Source organism: Podarcis pityusensis, assembly GCF_964106645.2.
Source record: "Podarcis pityusensis genome assembly, chromosome: 16".
Lineage (NCBI taxonomy): Eukaryota > Metazoa > Chordata > Lepidosauria > Squamata > Lacertidae > Podarcis > Podarcis pityusensis.
Genome location: NC_138041.1, coordinates 40,515,687 through 40,536,038, shown reverse-complemented (window position 1 = coordinate 40,536,038; position 20,352 = coordinate 40,515,687). Strand labels below are relative to the sequence as shown.

The 20,352-nt window shown below is 43.7% G+C and overlaps 2 protein-coding genes across 16 annotated transcripts in view; both read left to right on the top strand.

The window, feature by feature from the left end:
* CLIP1 (CAP-Gly domain containing linker protein 1) overlaps positions 1–20,352 on the top strand; it is a 110,695-nt gene that overhangs the window by 15,585 nt on the left and 74,758 nt on the right. For 13 of the 14 annotated variants that reach the window (XM_080986579.1, XM_080986574.1, XM_080986570.1 and 10 more), the window contains exons 2-3: positions 7,997–8,189; positions 8,635–9,209. In XM_080986579.1, the coding sequence (XP_080842705.1) occupies positions 8,096–8,189; positions 8,635–9,209 (669 nt within the window). In that variant the 5' untranslated portion in view covers positions 7,997–8,095. Of the gene's footprint in view, positions 1–1,359; positions 1,516–7,996; positions 8,190–8,634; positions 9,210–20,352 lie in introns of those variants that run through there. The other variant, XM_080986576.1, reaches the window with a different exon arrangement.
* Positions 1–20,352, top strand: part of ZNRF3 (zinc and ring finger 3) — a 256,111-nt gene that overhangs the window by 234,657 nt on the left and 1,102 nt on the right. The gene's annotated exons all lie outside the window — the stretch shown is intronic.

Sequence of the window (20,352 nt, the reverse complement as noted above, 5' to 3'; positions counted from 1 at the left end):
CTTTTGCATCAATTACTGCCTCAGTGCAGTGTGGCATGGCTGCTATCAGCCTGTGGCACTGCTGAGGTGTTATGGAAGACCAGGATGCTTCAATAGCAGCCTCCAGCTCTTCTGCATTGCTCGGTCTCATGTCTCTCATCTTTCTCTTGGCAGTGCCCCATAGATTCTCTATGGGGTTCAGGTCAGGCGAGTTTCTTGGCCAATCAAGCACAGTAATTCCATGGGCATTGAACCAGGTTTTGGTACTTTTGGCAGTGTGGGCAGGTGACAAAGTCCTGCTGGAAAATGAAATCAGTGAAGGTGGCCAATAGAGGCACTGGCCAGCCTGTGGATCTGGATCCCAGGGACAGGGCCCCTGCGGCTGGCAGGGGAAAGAGCCAGCAGACTGCTGCAGCCACCACTTTTCACACTGTAGTTCACACTCACGTGAACTACTGTGTGACGACAGGCAAGAGCAAATATATCGACATCATTATTGCAGAAGTTATAGTAGAAGTGCAGTAGGTTTGTTGTTTTGACTTGTTTCCCTCTGTCAGGAAAAAATACTTTCCTGTGTTATAACCATACACAACAATATTGTATAACCATTTATTTATTTTAAACATTTATATCCTGCTTTTTAGTCAACAAGCCCCAGACTAGCTTTCATTAATACTGCCTTTCTGTCAAGCACTCAAGACATAATACACTTTAAAAATACTTATGTAGAACAACAGAGTCCTCTCAGGCCAGCTGATGATCTTCAGGAGCTGATGACACAAACTCACCTGGGCTTCCTATCTTCTGCCTTCCCTTAGGGCACGCTGGTTTCAAGTTGCCCCTGGGAAGGTAGGGGAGGGACTCCTGCTCTGGAGGCTGGGACCCAAACCAATGGATTCAGGTTACAAGAAAGGAGATTCTAACGGAATCCCTTGGGACGGTCTCCTTTGGGACGTTGTGGACTCTCCATCTTTGGAGGTTTTTAAGCAGAGGTTGGATGGCCACCTGTCATGTATGATCTGTTTGAGATTTCTGCATTGCAGGGGCGTCAGGCTGGATGACCCTGGGGTCCCTTCCAACTCGACAAGTCTATGATTCTATGAATATATAAGTAATATATTGGAATTATAGCCCCTGTTCTTCTAAAGAAAGCAGTAACAAGGCTAGCATCGAGGAGCTTTTCCTTCCTTTCCCTGGAATGGCAGAAGCTGGAGAAACATTCCCCCTCTCGTCTCTACTGAGCCTGACCAGCAGTGGCATTCCAAGGCATGTTCTTGGAGACATTCCTGAATGCTTGGCTATGAGGTCAGAGACAATGAAGTCATAATACAAAAGGCAGGAGTGAGGAGAGAGCCCACCCCCTCATGGACTTAACTGTGCACTCTGGTGCTGCTAATTAAAGAGCACAAGCTGAGGGAATTTCAGGCTGCAGCCCTTGAAGCTTTCCCAAGCCACTCAAGGATTTGATCCCCTGGAAGCTGTCTTAGATATTAGTGTTGTGAATAACAGAAATAAAGCAACCATATCTCAGTTTGGGTAGGTAACTTATAGAATGACCAGAACTTCAGGCTTTAAATAGACTTTTTGTTATTTCATATCTCTGCATATGGTTCAACTGTTACTTCCACAAAACATCGCCTTGTGGCAGAAATTCTTAAAGGTTGCAACTTTTTAGCTGAATATGACCTGCTGCAATAATTCCACTTCTGCTCTTTTGACACCCTGGACTCTCTACTGCTTTCTGTATCAGAGAAGTTCCATCTGTCTTATATTTTCCTGTGCATGTAATATGTTGCTGGGCTTAAAATTTAATTTCCCAATAGTTTGCTTCCACTTAGCGTTGCTTTTGACTGCCAACCTTACTGTATTAAGACTGACAAAAATTAGATGCTCACATATTAATGTACAAGCCCACCAAGCAGTTAAGTTCTGGGGACGGCCTGTTTCATGTGCCTCTTCTGCCTGGCGTAAGAAGGGGTGGGGAAGCAGAATATGACCTGCCTGCTTTTTGAAAATAGTATGAGAACCTCAATGGGGAGTGGACCCCTTTCCCCTAAAAACAGCACCTGGTGAGCATTTGATACCTTGGACTTGACAGACTTGTGGGGAGAGGAAGCTGCATTATTTTCTAAGCAAAGTCGAAGCTGGCTTGTATGGCTGTAGTTTTTATTGGTGTTCCTGTCTTCTTTCAGACATGTTAGGTGACCTAACATGCATTTGTGAAAGTGTATTTCACATTTTCCCCACCTTTTTAATCCCTCTTTTTCGTATTAAATCAGTTTTACTCTCAATGCATTGTTTAAATGAGCTTCATGCAATTCTTTTTCCTAATTGCCTAGGAGATGTTGAGCTATCCTACAGTTTATGGAGTTGATGACTCCTTTGAGAAGATAATACACGGAGTTGGTTTAGCTCCTGGACTAGTTATCATTCAATACTAGCATTTGAATGAAGAAAGAGTGGGTGAAGGGAAAATTGGTGAGTGGGAAAATCCCTAGTATTCTGCTGGCATGGAAGGAAATCTGTTCCAAGGCTAAGGAGATGAGACATTCTAAAAAACAAACCACCCACTTCTTATCATCACAAAGAAATCAGCTGAATCTAAACAGCAGCATTACTTCCTCTGACCCCAGGTATCATGGTCAACATAAGTGTTCAAGGTACCTGAATCAAGCTGTTTTCAGTGATCCATTTGGTGCATTATGTTCTTGTGGGTTTGATAAGCAAAACAGAGATGCATAATTCTATAATTCTGTGAAGTTGAAAAAGCTAATGAAAGTGACTTCAGCTCGTAGCCATCAGCACCCATATCTGGACAGGAATAGCCTAACTCGGGCTTCCTCAACCCCAGCCCTCCAGATGTTTTTGTGACTACAATTCCCATCATCCCTGACCACTGGTCCTGCTAGCTAGGGATCATGGGAGTTGTAGGCCAAAAACATCTGGAGGGCCGAGGTTGAGGAAGCCTGGCCTAACTGCTGTTATCTTATGCTCTGGTGATCTCTAGGTTAGATTACTGCAATGTGTTATATGTAGGGCTGCCTCTGAAGATGGTTTAGAAACTTCAGCTAATGCAGAATTCAGTGGCCAGGTTGCTCACTGGCACAAGATGGCTTGAGCATCTTACATTGATCCTGGCCTGACTGCATTGGCTACCAATTAGTTTCTGGGCCCAATTCAAAGTGCTGGTTTTGACCTATAAAACCTTAAATGGCTCAGGACCACAATACCTCTCTCCATATGAACTACCCAGACCCTGAGATCACCCTATGAAGCCCTTCTTTGTGTGCGCCCACATGAAAGGTCTGGAGGGTGGCAGCATGAGAACAGGCCTTCTCTGCAGTGGCGCCCAAGGAATGCTCTCCCCATGCAGGTGAAAACATTCTTCATCCGCCAGGCCTTTGGCTGATTGACATCCGATGCCCTTTTAAATGGGTTGTGGAAGGGGGAATTACTGGGTTGCCTTTGTTCTTACTTTTGTTATGTATTTTGTGTTTTTTGTATTATACTTTTATGTTGTGAACCATCCTGAGACCTATGGGTGTAGGTTGGTATACAAATTTATTAAAGAACAACAACAGCCTAACCCCTACACCAGGCAGCCTGCTGAAAGATTTTGTTGGCGTTTTGCTTGCTGTGCTGATCTGTATGTTCAGCAAGATCACGTGACAAAGCTCTCCTTAGACGGCATCATTCCGGACTGCCAGGACAGGGTGGCATTTCTAAATGTTGCCTTGTGTTTAAATAAAAAAGCAGGCTTATTGCATGTAAGAAAACTAGCAGCTTAGGGAAAGTGAGATGGTGAGGGAGAAAAGGGAAACATATGAAAAGAAAAGAGAAAAGCAAATGGGCAGTTTGGCTAAATGATGCAAAAGCAAAGCTTTTGGCAAAATGGCTTTGATTCTCTTGCTTGTTTTGGATGGTATAGTAAGGTAATCTTTGCAGGCAGTGTGTTGTAGTGGTTAGAATATTGGACTAGGTAGGGGTCAGCAAACTTTTTCAGTAGGGGGCTGGTCCACTGTCCCTCAGACCTTGTCGGGGGCCAGACTATATTCTTTTTTTGGCCGGGGGATGAATGAATTCCTGTGCCCCACAAATAACCCAGAGATGCATTTTAAATAAAAGGACACATTCTACTCATGTAAAAACATGCTGATTCCCGGACTGTCCGTGGGCCGGATTGAGAAGGCAGTTGGGCCGGATCCAGCCCCTGGGCCTTAGTTTGCCTACCCATGGACTAGGAGATGAGAGGCTCAAGTTTGAATCTTGGGCCAGTTATTGTCTACTGCCACTTGGCAGTTGTGAGGACAGGAAGGAGGAGAACCATGTACACCTCCTTGGGCTCACGGAAGTGAAAGGTGGGATATAAATGTATTAATAATCAGTCCCTGGTCTTGGAGCTTATGTTAACCTTTGCTCCTTTTAATATTAAATAATACTGAGGATGTGAGGTAATGTGTAAAAGGGCTGCAAGGAAGGGTCATGAGAAATGGGACAGTGCATAGAGATTTATGTCTAGGGTTGGATGGTATTTGGATCCTCTTCAGACCTTTGAGTCTGTTATGCTTAAACAAGGATTACTGGGTTTGTTCAACATGTCCCTGAACTTTGGATTTCTCAAAGCTGCAAGGAAAGTGTATGGAGACAACTGCTTTTTGTTTGTATCTGGTGTTGGCTGCTGATTGTCAGATGGCCTAGAGAGACCTTTGGCCTGACTCCATAGGATTGCTGCCGTGCTCTTAGAATTAATGAGATAGTGAGGGGCATTTATCCTGAACACTGACATTCAATTAAAATAATGCTGTAGAATGTGGGTTACCATGCAGAACATCTAAAGTTTGGACCCTCTAAAGGGAATTTGAGGGGAAAACCTGAGATTCTGAATATAAGGTTTCATTTTAGCCCTGTAATTTCCTTGATAGCCATATAAGCATCAATGGAAATCAATTGCTGCTTAAGTTCCTCCCCTTTCCTTGTGACTGGGCTATGGTTTATTCTCTTGTTGATTTCCCTAGCAGATGAACTGTTAATGCCCTGCATGCCAGTTATTCTCCTCGCCCCATAAGCACTTCTTGTGGTCAATCTGCTGGAATTATCATTTGAAGGGTTTCAGGGGGTGTTTTAGCTCAAGGGATTTACACTGCTGGCATTAGACTAAATGAATTGTGGCTTTTAAGGGCCTGTGAAATACTAGGGAATAGAAGTGCTTCCCCTTCCTTCCACATGGAGAATCTGTTCTTGGGGACCATCTGTAAATTCTCTTATGCTTTTAAAGGTCTTTTTCATCCATTTTCCCTTGTCACTCTATGCACTCTATTAACAAGTGGCCGATCTCACAACTCACCCATTGACTGCCTTCTTGCAGCAGGGCAAGCCAGGGCTGCAGGATTGTTGGAGCTTAATGGGCAATGTGCTAGTGCTTGTTGCTTGAGTGCGCCCGCTATGCTCCTTCCCTGGTGTGAGGGGGAGAAATGGACCAGAGAGCTGCCATTAAAACTAGGCTACCTACCTGTGATGGCCAGATCCAGTACCCTGGTTTGTAGCTCCCTAGCAAGCCAGCATTCATAAACCAAGAACACACTATGGTCAGAGGCAGGGGCAGCACAGTCCATTTTGCCACTGTAGGTGAAATAGGAAGCTGCCCCTCTCTCTCTCCCAACCGCCCCACCAAAGCTGGGGTCCTGGCTGCTGCTACCTTTCCTCACTTCTTGTTGTGGTGGGGTAGGAGGCACTTGTGGAACTCTGGCGTCACCGTAAACATCTCCTGCCCCCCTGCTCATCACCAGGTCATCCATGTACACCCAAGCCCTGACTTTAATATTATTTTGTATAGGGCTTTCTCGGTATATGCGTCACTTCACAGAATAACATAAGCAAAAGAAGATGGGTCCCTGCCTCAAAGAGCATACAATTCAATACTAAGGGAAAGCACAAAGCAGGGTTGGGGCGGGGAGGCCTGTCCTTCAAACTCTGCTAACATATTTATTTTTGGTATATAAATTCCATTATAATTTATCTCAGGATGATTTTACAGCATACTTAAAGCAAAAAAATACAGTAAACCTATTAAAAGTACCAAATAACAATCAATGCAACACACAAGTAAAGTAGCAAAGTTAAACACTTCATTTCCAATGTTTCAAAATACAAAATGCCTTGGGGAATAAAGAGGCTGGGCACCAGGCAAGCCTCCTCAAGGGGAGCCCACAGCCCCCTCCTTTGCTGCCCCCTGAATTGCACCGAGTCAGGATGGCTAGCCTGCCTTGCTAGCAGCCAAACCACGGGTGGCTAAAGCTGTCTAGTTTTTTAGTTTTTAATGTGCTGTCTCCTGATGTCTTACTTTCTGAATTTCTTACTTTAACTCCTGTCGTAAGCTGCCTCAGGCATCTTAATGGAAAGGCAGGAACTAAATGTTTTAAATAAAATAAATGATAAGAGAGGTAGCACGTTACAGTTAGCTTTTGGCGGTGGGCATATTGCTATGGGGAGGACAGCAAAGAAGAACAGGGTCATCTTAAGAGAATAGGGCAGCTGAAGGCCACAGAGTTGATGGAGTGAGGGTCATGCAGACAGATATAATGGGAAATAAGGGTGCCAAAAGAGGAGAGGAAAAGTCCCAGGATGGTTTGGGAGGCTCTGATCCGGATTTTGTGCTTAGCAGCAGCAAGTCCCTGAACATTGCACAAAATGGTAAAAGGAGCTGCCTGTTTTTGTTTCCCAATAAATATTCAAACAAAAGTTTGAAACCCATCTGGGGGCAAGAGGAGTGGAAGATGTGTGCAGAGTTTGCTTCTGTTCCTCCTGAGGAGCATTCTGTCCTCTTGTAATACATTTCCATGCCAGGCCAGAGTATTGCTAGCAGTCCTAGAGGATGACCTAAAAATGCTGCAAGCTCAGAGACTTGTGCTGCTGCCAGGACACTCTGTGCACACTGTAGACCAGGATCTGCATTCCATAACCCGTATGTCAAGTTCTGAGAAAACAGTTGAGCAACCAAGTTGCTTTTTCGAAACCATTTCAAAACTTCTCTGCCTCCTCTAAGTGCTCCTTGTAGGTGATTTAATTGTTCTCACCTCCACCACCTGTAACCACTAGCACACAAATGATGCCTCTCTCAAGGACCTTTTGGCGTAAGTTGTGTGTTGACAAACAGCCAAAGATACATTTAGAGCACCAGTGCGTTGTAAGTTTTTAAAAGAAACAATCCGCTGCCTTCTTGTTGCAGTTAAAGGAAGCCAGTCCTCAACACGTAGTGAGGAATGCTTGATTAAAAGTGATTTAGGAAAAATAATATTGCCACTTGTTTCCTTCTGTAAAGCCTTAGTGGGCCTCTAAATCAAAGCCATTCACTTTTCCTAGAAACTGGGAAGGAGGAGGCGCCTCCTTTGTAACTGGCTGCAGTGCTGGGGGGCTGCATGGGGGCCTGTAGAATGTCTTGTGATCTTCAGCCAGGAATTCCCGTAGAGAAGAGGTGGGTGTCTCTTCATTAGCTGCCAAGGGATAATGCTACGCTAGGCAACGCATCATGAGTTTTGTTGTTGCTTTTGTTCAGCTCCTTAAAAGCCTTGATTCCTCTACAGGCCTCATGTACCATCTCCCTCCCCACCCCACCCCCTCCACTCTTTTACTCCCCTTTGCTTGCTGGTGCGTCTTGCTCTGCAATGTCACAGCACTTTATAAATACATAGAATTGTCTGAACATTTCAAATAGCTGAATATTTTCTATGGTAATGTTAGTAGTGTCATAAAGGGCTCTGTTCTCTCTCCTCCCCCTCCCCCCCCAGCAACCTTTAGATGAAATGTGGAAATTGAGTTTCAAAAAAATCAACTTGTTTTTAATATGAAATAGGCTTCCAATGTGGCAATAGCCAACCTTGCCCTGCAAATGTTCCTTTATTCTTTTGAGGCTTGTGGGCTTTGTGCCCAGAAGTTTCTTTACAAGTCATTTACAAAATGTACTTTAAGAGCAAAAAGTACATTTTATCTTTAATTTTTTGTTTCTCTAATATATACACAGGTTTAACTTGGAGGCAAACGGCGTAGAAACCCATATTGCATCCATGTTTGGGAAAAGATAGTTACTGTAGACAAGAGGGGATCAAACGCTGACAAGAAGATGAGTATGTTAAAACCGAGTGGGCTTAAGGCCCCCACCAAAATCAGCAAGCCTGGAGGCACATTACTGAAAATAGCTGCATCAGCTGCTCCTGGTAAGGAAGATGAGGGATGTGGCTTTTCCTTTTTTAACATTTTCTGATAAAAATGTAATGGTGCACATTTCTGATGCATGCTTATTTTTAATAGCTGCCATGTAGTGGGGTGAATTTCTGAAGATGTTTTGCAAAAACAGGAGTCAGTTGGATGTTTGGTTGTGTCTTTGTGTGTGTGTGTGTGTGTGTGTGTGTGTGTGTGTGTGTTCTCCCAGCTCCCCTCCAAACCTTTGGGACATGATATCCTCTCATTTCACAGGGAGGTGGGGGGTTGACCTTCAGCCAACACTGCATTATACTGACCTGACTGTATAACCTGGTCCTTATTGGTCTGACGGGACTAGAAACTCTGATTAGGTGATGTGACTGAAGTGTGGATACAAAAGCAGACATACATAGCTTCAGAATAAATATGTCTGACTCTCTCTGCTGTGTTTGGTTCTAGCCCCGTCAGAAAAGACAGCAGCCTGTGAGAAGACACCAACTGCACCCACTTCAGAAGCACAGGATGAGTTTGTGGATGACTTCAGAATCGGGGAGCGTGTTTGGGTCAATGGGAATAAGCCTGGTTTTATCCAATTCCTGGGAGAAACACAATTTGCTCCTGGACAGTGGGCAGGGATTGTTTTGGACGAACCCATTGGCAAGAATGATGGCTCTGTGGCTGGAGTTCGCTATTTCCAGTGCGAGCCTCTAAGGGGAATTTTTACGAGACCCTCTAAGCTAACACGGAACGTAGTGACTGAGGATGAAGCCAATGGTGCGCAGGCCTCTTCTGCTTCCCGGGCAACTTCGCCAACCTCTGTGTCAGCTGCTAGCCTCGTGTCTTCACCTTCTGCAGCAGCGCACCTGCCCCCCACAGGTATTCCCCACAAGACATCGCCTCCTACTGCTAAGGAACTCCCCACTTCTCAAATTACCAATCTTTCCAAAACAGCAAGCGAATCCATATCAAACCTTTCTGAAGCTGGCTCTCTGAAGAAAGGAGAAAGAGAACTCAAAATGGGGGACAGAGTTTTGGTAAGTTTGTTTTATTTCCACTAACCAACAAACTGTGCCTCCATGTCAACCTGCCTATTCACTGCCATCATTGTTAGAAGCTTTCCACTGTAGGCCATCAAGAGCTGAGGCAGGTGGCTGCTGCGCGGAGAGACTTCTGGGTGGCGGAGGCTGCAGGTGAATTGCTGTGTTCCCTACCCAGAGTGGATTTCCAGGGGCCAGCTCTGTTGTTTAGGACTCACGTGAAGATTTTTTAATTTATGGAAGATTTTTCTCATATATAAATGAAACAGCCATCTGTGGCCTTTTAGAAGTGGGTGGGATAAGTAGGCAGCCTCCACAAAGGGCAGGCAATTAAGCAACATCTCTTTGTCAGGAGAGACTGCATGATCCAGGCTTACCAAATGCAGATATGGCAGGACCACCTGCCTGTCCAGCAGAGGCTGGTTGGAAGGAAGTAGGATCATGCAGCAGGCAGCCTCGGCGTTGGGCACAATCTTTGGGTTGTATCTGTTGTGCCTCCTGCTCAGAGTAGATCAGTTGAAATTAATGGAGATGACTAACAGGTCCATTAACATCAGTGAAACTGCTTTGCGTAGGTCCAAGCATTGGATACAACCCTTTGGGCTCACAGGGACCTTTTGATAGTTGAAACAACTTGTCTGCAGCAGCACAGTTTGAGAATTGCAATCTCGTTCCTCCCCAGCATTTCACATCTTGTAGCTAAGAAGTCGAGTTCAGGTGATTCTGTGACTAAATTGCAGGGATTTAATCAAACCATAGAAGTCCCTAGAATTAAACCAAAGGTAGAAGGACCATAAATCCATGGCGTGTAACCCGCTGGTTCAGAAACTTGTCAGAGCAAAGTCTTCTCCTGGGTCTTAAAAGTTTTCCCTGCTCTCATTCAGTATCCTGTGACCCAGACATTCTCCAGCTGCGTTTGCTGTTCATGCTTGTGGGCAGTTAAGGCCAATTGGAGTTGGCAGTTGCTGGGGAAGACCAGCCCATGACCTGCTGCTGCAAGTCTGAATGACGTTCTTCCTCAAGGCAACATAAATGCTGTTTCAAGGAAGAAGCTCATTTACCTTGCACACACTGACAGCAGGAACATTACATGAAGTCTGTCTACAGTACTTCTTGTTACTTTCTTAGAGAAGTTAAGTGACTCTGTTTGCCTGCTTGTCACAGCTCTGCAGACCTGCCAGCTTCTCCCCAAAAGGCACAACTTAATCTGAGACCTGTTAGATACAAGTAGATGTTTTGACTGGGCTGTCCATGGGAAGAGCAATCTGGAAAGCCTTTGAGGGCCCGTCATTTGGGAATCATTTTGGTTATCATTCTCATCATGGCCTTGGCCTGTCAAAAGCAGTAAGGATCCATCCTGTCTAGAATTACGGCTTTTGTTTATATAGGCTCTTGCGATGGCACCATATTTTAGAATGGAAGTAAGTGGGTTTGAAATGAGAATTTTAATGTCTGAATTTTAACACATGTATAACCTGAGCAAGAAAATATCCAGTTTAATCATTGAAAGTGATCCTATACATATCTGCTCAGAAGTAAGCCCCATAAAGGTCAATAGGATTATCTGCTACCAGGTAAAAGTGTGTAGGATTGCAGCCTTAAGTCCAATTTCCCACTGATACTACTACATAGATATCTTAACCAGTGGTGTAAATCTGATCATTTTAATTTGCAGTTAAATTGCTACATTATTTAGAATAGGATACTTTGTTTAATTTTTTGAGATAACGTGATTTCTTTATTAGTTTTCAGTAAGAAAATAGTTTTCAGTGCTTTGATAGATAAGTTTGCTGGTTAGCTTTATTATTTGAGCTCCCTCCCCACCAGAGCAACTGTTTCATCTCCTATTTGTAATCTTTAACTTGTAGTAGCTGTACTCTCTCTCTCTCTCTCTCTCTCTCTCTCTCGGTGATCCTGCGTGGTCGAGGAAGATGGTCTTCCATGAACACAATCTTAGTGGTGTGTCCGTAAATGACTGTGGAGGACGGTTCTGGATCCGCACATCCTTTCATAGTGTGGACATAGTTTACGGGTGGGAGTTGATCATGAAGACGATTTGTCAAATGTGCCTTCCTCTTTGCTTGTTTCTCCCTTTTGTCCTGAATTTGTGCTTCTTCAAAATCTACTATACCTTTTGTACAGGCTATTCTCCATGAGACTTTTTTTTTTTTTATGGGTTTTGGAAGACGCCTGTGCGCTAATTTGTTTTATGTGTGGAGATCAGTGCACACTGATCCATGCACAGTCTTTGCAGAAAGGCTCTTTTCCGATAGCATGAGTATCACAACGGTTGGTATTCTCTTACTGCTGCAGCCTTCATGCACCTTCACAGCCGTCATAACATATCGCTAGTTATCCTTCACCTGTTTTGCCATTGAGGGCTTTTGGGATACTTTTGGGGGACTCCTTGTTGCCCACACCTCTCTCCCCTGTTATAATGAACACAGAGCAAACAGCCCAATGAGATGGTTCTCTTTTTCAGTTTCCATTAAGGAGGATATTTGATGACAGATGTGAGCCTAAGCATTTGTGGCTTTCCTTCAGAATTGGTTCTTGTCAAAGGAAGAGGGGTGCTTCTGACCCAATTTGGTGAATGTACTTAAGTTCTCTTAACGTGTGCTTCTGTAGTCAAAATATAGCTCACCTGAGAGGACCTTGCCTTAAATGGTCACACTGAATATTGTGTAACAAGAGCTATCTTAAATGATCCTGATACACAAAGGCTGAATCTGCTTTTTAAAAGTCCGTGGAGGTTGTGGCTTTCCTTGTACAGTAAAAGGGTTCTGAGAATATTGTTGCCTCAGGGTGTATGGAGTTCCAGCCAAGTGATACTCTTCTAGAAGATAAGGAGCATAGAAAAGTCAGTGATATGCCTGCTTTTGCATTCAGCAACCAGATGAAGCATTTGTCCTTCTTAGAAGCCAATGGGCACTCATATTTGATTAAAGCATGTCCAAATGGAAACAGTCTAAAACATTTGCCTTTCCTGCCATTGTATCACAAGTACTTCAGAGCTTTTGGAAGGAATAACTCTTAATACTGCGTGTTTTTCAACATCTTGTTCAGATGAAGTTTCTGTAGTTTGCAGAAAGAAATGGAACTGGTTTTATTTATGTCTGGAGGTGGGGCATCCAAGAAGGGTAATTCACGGCTCAGAAGATGGTGTGATGGTCCAGAGCAGAAGTTTCCACTTAGGGATGAAAGAGGGGTAAGGAAAGTGTGCAGCTATGCACAGGCATTTGATTCCCAAATATATTTTTGGGTAGACCAACTAAAATTTCTTAATATTTTGAAAGGAATGTCTAGCCCCTGTGGTTGCATCTATAAGTTAAGAATAAAGGCAATAAAGGAGCAAGTCAAAGGATCACAACTGGAATTAAGAGCCTAAGAAGAACTCTACTGGATCAAGACAAAGGCATCCTGTGGCAAACCAAGTGCATTGGCTACCTCACTGCTATCCCCGAATTCTAGACTAAGGAACTGCTTTTCACTTAAAATGTTATTTCAAGCTCTTATATCACTGTATGAAGACTGAACTGAACACATTAAATCTGCAACCAGGCCATAGGGCATGTGTTCTTCACATAAGGTCTTGTTGCAGAAGCTGGCAGGGCAACAGGGAAACGAACAGTTAAATCATTTTGTGGCTTGTTGGATTTGGATACAGTTCTGTGGTCTCTAAACAAGATTGCTCCTGATGTAGGATTTACAGTTGGGTCTTGTATGGCTATGACATAGCTTGATAAAATCGCCCATTGCTACAGATGAGTTCTAAAGCAGAAACTTGTGCTGCCAGATGTTCACAAAATGTTTCAAAGCAGATTTCCTTGCTTGGGTGGGGCTTAAAAGGAGGCAGCTTTTGGTTTTATTGTGAATTGTTCAGCTCATCTCTCATTTTATTGATCTTCCTCAGAGTATGGATAGATAAGGCAAAGTCCACATTAAATTTCACAGTTGTCGTGCACAGCAAAAAAGGTGGTTTATGTACAGATTAAAATATAATGGAGGTTTGGCGATAGTAACTAAACAGCAGTAACATTTGTACTATAGTATCACATCAAGCATATAATTTTTAGATCAGTAATACAGAAAAAAATAGCTGTTACAGGATAATTCTGGTAATGTTGAGATTGATGAGTGACGTTTTCTGTTGTTACATTGATTGATTGATTGTTAAATTTGTATAATGCCCTTCACCTGCAGAACTCAGGACAGATCACAACATAAAAATACAGTACAAGATAAACACGTCTGGAGGCTTAAACCACTGGTGTGTGTGAGTCCACCCATCCATTTGCTAGTGCTCTAGTATTTACGCATTCATTCGTCATTCTCAGCTCAGTCCATTTTGTGCTTTAGATGAAGTTGGTTCTTGTCTGTGAAATGCGTCATGCCCCAATAAACCCATCTGTAAATCTAGCATTTTCTTGGTTTAGATGTTTTGCCTGTGCCCTGTTTTCGTGCATGGGACTATTCCAAAAGCCTAGGATATAGGCTTCAAATTTCTGAGCTCCCTGGATGCCTGGGATATAGGGCCAGCCCAAGACATTTTGGCATCTCAAGCAAACCACAAAATGTTGTCTCCTTCCCTGCCAGGGAAGATTTGGTGAGTGAAGATCTACATCAGGAAACAGAGGGAATAAAGATCTACATTGGAATCTGCTGACCCTGTGGATCCTGTCACCTGAGATGGTTGCCTCACCTTGCCTCATGAGTGGGCCGGCCCTGCTAGGATAGTTCTTCTCTCCACGCCTTGTTCACTCTGAGCCAGCGTTTGAAATTTGTCAGGTGCCAGGCACATTTGGCACCTGACTGTCATCCACTTGCAACCAAGATGGCACCTGACGTCTCCACCTTCAGAAGGTGCATCCCTGGGGATCCTTGGATCTGGACTGTTTTCATTGCCTTCTTGCATTCTGCATACCACACAGTCAGTTTTGTGTTTTGCAGGTGAAGAATTTTAAAGACACTTGTTTACATTGCTAGGCTTGTTCATGCCATCTGTTCTCCTCAGGAAGCCTTTTATGTGCTTGTAGAAAAGAGAGATCAAGTCCACATTGTGGAAAATATATGCTACTTTTGAATTTGACAAATGAAGTTTAATCATGGTGTTATCCCTGCTTGTGATTAAAAACACGACTGAGTACCAAACTAAACTCTTCCTCTCGTCATCCCAGGCTGCAAAATAGTCCCAGTGATTTGCCAGATCAGCTGCTTTGGCTCATTACTATTTTATATCACCCTTTCTGAATTATATGGGGTTGTCATGCTCTGCTAAAAAAAGATTTGGCAGTTCTTCTTATGCTCTTCAATTTTTTAGCACACTCCCTCCATTTGAGTGAAGGACACTAGTACAGCTATTTTAATCATGTTGCAACATTGCCCTTGTTTTTGCTAAATTTGTCAAGTGGACTTTCTAGAAAAGGGGAATAATACCAGTAACAATACCAGTAACAATAATAATACTTTAATTGTCTATACCCCACCCATCTGGCTGCATTTCCCTGCCACTCTGGGCAGCTTATGACACATATAAAAACATAGCAAAACACCAAACATTTAAACTTCCCGATACTGGGCTATGTGGTCCGGAACTAAGTTTTCCCATTCAGCAAAACTAAAGCATAGTAGCATGTCAACCAACTATACTATTTTTGAGCTAAGTACTAGCAATAGATTATGTTTCGTAATTTTTTCTGCAAAAACTGTTGAAATTTAATTGAAATTTAATTGCTGCAGTCTGAATGCAGGCTCCTGTGGTTTGGGCTCTGGCCTATTCTTCTAGGGAACAGGCAGCAATGTTGTGCTGAAGTGTAGACAGGACTCTTGAATTTTCACAAGATTATCAGATCCTCTTTCCCTTTTAGAGCATAAATTATACCACCCGTATCAAGGGTGAGAAAGCCATAACAACAACAACAACAACAACAAGAACAAGAACAAGAACAAGAACAGCTTATTAAATAAATAAATTTGAGGATTCATCTGAGGATCACATGGCAGTTTATAACACAAAAACACAAAAATACATAACATAGCAGCAAACAAAAACAATACCCCCCCCCCAGCTTAAAAGGCCATAGATTGTTTAATTATCCAAAGGCCTGGGAGAAGTTGTAACCTGAATCAAATTGTGCATATAGTAGGTGCTGTGAACACAAAGTGCTCCTGACACCTTAATTTATTAAAAATAAAACTTAATTTATATTTTTGTGTATAAATTTATTAGAAGTTCTTAGTATTAGGAAAGTTTGTGTTGGTTGGTTGGCCTTCAAATTTCCTGTCAAGGTTAAAAGGGCCATTTCTGGTCTATTGTGCTTGTTGGCAGTTGTAACAGGTAGGTTGTCACGGCTAAAATGGCCGCTGCTTCTTTAATGCGAATAAAGCTGGGTCAGCACGACTCAGCGGCCTGCAGCAGGTTGTATATATAAAGTGAGAAATGTTAGTTTGTGCTGAGGCTGGAGGTTGGGTTGGTTGGTTAGTGCTGGTGTGTATAGTTACTCAGTCATGTTTTGCACAAAGACTTTTAAGAATAAAACTCTGCAAGGATATTCTCGTGGACTCTTTTATGCAGACAAGGGTCCGAGGACCAGGCTGAGGAGACAAAGGGAGGTCAGAACCCTTTCCTTCTTTTTTTTGCTTTTTACAAACACTGACAGGTTATGGGCCCAGTGTTTCTGAGCATGTGCAGAGTGCAGAATGACTGACAGCATCTCAGCAGGGAGCTGGTGAGTCCTGGTGGTGTACGGAGCCAGTGGCTGTGCGTTGGAGCAGTTGGTGGCAAGCTGTAACTGTCTGCAGCGACGCTGGAGCAGCTAGGATCTGAGGATCAAGGAAGCACTCAGCGTCAGCTACTGGAACAGTTTGAACTGCTGGAGGACCACAGTAGGCGACTCACAGAGCGGCTACACCAGTTGCAGAGCCAGGCGGGACCTGAGGGTCAACAGAGGCAGCAGCTAGAAGCCGGTGAGTACCAGCCAGGACTGTCCAGTCGGACTCTAAAGAGAGAGTCAGGAGAGATTGCTGAAGGCCCCACAGAAGGGGCTCAGCAAGCACCAGCAGAGATGGCAGATTTCCAGTCTTCCCAAGTTGTAAATATTGGGGGAGGCATCCCTTTTGAACTTCTCTCAGAAAACATGCAGCAGTTGTTAAACATGCAGCAGTTGTTAAGGAGAGATGGACTATGGGACTGTGTTGAAACTGAGGTTTTGAGACGGGACTCTGCTGAGAAAAAACGGCTGGATGAAATGGCTCGTGCCCAAATTATGTTGTGTTTGAGCAACTCTCAGTTATTGCATGTAGCAAATGCCAGCACAGCGTTTGAGTGCTGGAATTTATTAAGGGCAATGCATGTCAGAGAAACTGCTGGAACTATAATTTCTCTGACCAGAAGGCTGTTCAGGACTGTTATGAAAGAAGGTGAGAGTTTGGCAACTCATCTTCAAACGCTGAAATCTCTGTTTCTTCAACTACAACAGAGAGGTAAGCGTTATGATGAGACTGACCAAACATACATTATCCTTTCAAGTTTGCCTGAAAGCTGGTTGCCTGTGATTAACAGCATGGAGAGTATGCGTCCCCGAGATCTGACCCTTGAGTATGTGGTTGGAAGATTGACCGAAGAAGCAGAAAGAAGGTCAGATAGACAGGCTGAACTCCAAGAGCGGAGGAGTTACAGCCAAGGGGGCCAGCAGCAGAATCTGCCAATGGAGCAACGCCGAGGTTTGGACTTGGCCATGGTGGTGAGGAGGTGCTATAGATGCAACCAACCCGGGCATCTCCAACGTCAATGCACGGCAAGACTTCCAGGAGACGATGTGGAGCAGAGACAGCAATCAATGCAGAAATGTAAGGAGAAGGGGTTCTCTTCAGGGAAGAAGAACACGCGTTCTGCTCAGTTTGTGTCTGCATTTTCTCGAGAGGAGAGGAAGATACCTCGAGGAACATGGTTGCTGGACTCTGGGAGCAGCAGGATTATCTGCAACAGTCGGGAGGACTTTAAGACCCTGGAGAAGCCAACCGATGAAAAAGACTCAATCTTTCTTGCTGATGGTCGTAGAAGCAAGATTGATGGCCAGGGAACATGTTTCCTGCAGTGCTTGAACACTACTCTACCAGAAACTCTGTTTGTCAGCAGTTTGGACTATTGTTTACTGTCTGTAAGCTGTTTGATTAATGTGTATAGTGTTAACTTCACACGGGATGGCTGTCTGATAAAGAATGGAACTCAGGTATGTGGCCATGCAAAGTTGGAAAATGGGTTATATGTAATGCAGGACAAGCCTGTTAAAGCAGCCCAGGTGGTTCAGGATAATTTGCCAGTTCATAAGGGGTGTGTACATGAACTGCACAGAAAACTGGGTCTCACCAATTTCCGTGTGCTTTCAGAGATGCAAAAGGTGTGCAAGAACCTAAAAGTAAATAGCTGTAACTGTTTCCTAGATTGCAATGTATGTAAAATGGCCAAATCTAAGAGGAAGCCTTTGGCTTCTAAAAGTGACAGAGTATCTAAAGAGGTTTTAGAACTTGTCCATTGTGACGTGATAGGCCCTTTTCCACAGAAGACTGAAGGGGGCGCCAGATATGCTTTTCTGGTAATAGATGATAAATCACGTTTTAGTTGGTTGTTTTTGTTAAAGCAGAAATCTGAGTGTTTCCCCACATTCAGAGAATGGGTTGCCCAAGCTGAAAAGCTCTTCGCTCGCCCTGTTGTGCAGTTGCAAACAGATAGGGGCGGAGAATTTCTGAACAAGCAATTTGGGGCATGGTTGCGACGTAAGGGGATCACTCACCGTTTGACTAACCCTTATAGCCCTGCTGAAAATGGTCTGTGTGAAAGACGTGGGGCTGTAATACAGTCAGTAAAGGACTGCCTGCTAGTGGATGCAGGATTGGGCCACAACCATAGGCTGTGGGGCGAGGCTTTTCTCACAGCGAACTTTTTGATTAATAGAACCTGGTCTAGCTCTATAAAAGATATTCCTTATCGTGTATTGTTTGGGAAAGAACCAGAGTGGACAATGCTCCATAACTGGGGTTCTTGGGCACATGTAAATATCCCCAAAGCTCAGTGCCAGAAAGGGGGCGCTAGAGCACAGAAACTGCGGTTTGTGGGATATCAGTCCTATGGCAAAGGGTGGCGTTTCAATCTACGCCCAGGACACGTGGTTCTGTCACGAAGTGCAGACTTCGCTGACCAGGACAGATGGACTGCGATCCATGCCAACCCAGATTGCCTACTGCCCCTGCAAGTAAGAGAAGAGGCTTCTTCTCAGCCATTGGCAACGCAGGAGCAGGATGAGGAGGAGGCACAGATTTCCCCAAAAGATGAGGCAATAGATAATAATACTTCTCTAGAGGAAGAGGAAGAAGAGCCAGAGATAAGGGGGGAAGAAGAAGTAGTTGTGCCTAGGCGCTCCCAGCATTCAAACAAGGGTGTACCTCCTCAACGTTTGACCCTAGGAGGAGTGAGAGTATGCAATGTGAATTGTGTGGAACCACAAAGTTATAATGAAGTCTTAGACTTACCCCCTGGGGAACGTGCTTTGTGGGAACAAGTCATGAAAGAAGAAATGGACTCTTTTAAACGTAACAAAGTGTTTGAGGTCATAATGTCGCCACCTGGTGGCAGAGTGGTGTCATGCAAGTGGGTTTACAAAAGGAAAACCCTTGCATCTGGGGAACCACGTTTTCGAGCCAGATTAGTAGCCAGAGGGTTCACTCAGATTAAAGGGGAGAGTTATGATGAAGTGTTTTCTCCCACTGTAAAGAGTGAAACTTTTCGTTTAATGCTTTCCATTGCTGCTGTAAGACAACTAGCAGTGCACCATTTTGATGTTGATGCTGCATATCTGCATGCAAATTTAGACCATGAAGTGTTAATGAGACAACCCCCTGGTTTGAAGAGGGGAATGGTACAGTCTGGCGTTTGAAAAAGGCTGTTTATGGTCTCAAACAAAGTGGAAGGTGTTGGAACCAGTGTTTAAATGAAGCCCTTGTAAAACTTGGTTTTAAAAGGAGTGTGGCTGATCCATGCCTGTACACCAAGGGGACAGGCAACAAATATCTAATGCTCTTAGTCTTTGTTGATGATTTGCTTGTAGCAGGGAGTTCCACAGATGAGATCCAGAAGCTCACAAGTCAACTGGAAAAGAGGTTTAAGCTTAAAGCCTTAGGACCTGTAAGCAATTACTTGGGAGTAGAAGTAAGGCAGGAAGCTGATGGAAGCTTCCTATTGAGCCAGAAAGAGAAAATTCTTCGTTTGATAGAGCAGTTTGGCATGGAAAACTGCAAGCCAGTTCAAACTCCCATGACACCAGATTTCCCAAAGACAGTGTGTGATGATGAATTTGATCAGCCTGAGTTGTATCACTCAAAAATAGGATCACTGCTGTATTTAAGCCAGTGGTCAAGGCCAGACATTGCATGTGCTACAAATGTTCTGAGCCAACGTGTATCTAAACCCAGTACTGCCGATTGGTGTGCTTTGAAAAGGCTTATCAGATATCTAAAGGGGACATTAAATGTATGTTTAAAGATATCTAGTACACAAGACGAAAAACTAGAAGTATTTGTTGATGCGGACTGGGGAAGCTGTGTAGCTACTAGAAAATCTACAAGTGGAATGGTTATGATGTTTGCCAATTCCATAATTGGATGGAGGTCAAAGAAACAAGGATTTGTTGCGACCTCATCCTGTGAGGCAGAATATGGGAGCCTATCGCTAGCATGCAACGAAATCATGTGGTTTATACAGATACTAAAAGATCTAGATTGTAAAGTAGATTTACCTATCCAAGTGTATGAAGATAGCCAATCGTGCATTGCATTAGCGGGCTCGGAAATAATGAAATCTGCATCAAAACATATTGCTATCCGTCATGCAAATGTGAGAGATTGTGTACAGAATGGGGTAATCAAACTGGAGTATTGTCAATCACAAGATAATATTGCTGATTTGTTTACCAAGCCTTTGCCAGCAACATGCCATAATGAATTGATGACAAAACTGGGTTTATGTATATAATGTATGTATGTATTGTTTCTGTTGGGGTTTTTCGCATTTAAGAAACAGAAGGGGTGTCACGGCTAAAATGGCCGCTGCTTCTTTAATGCGAATAAAGCTGGGTCAGCACGACTC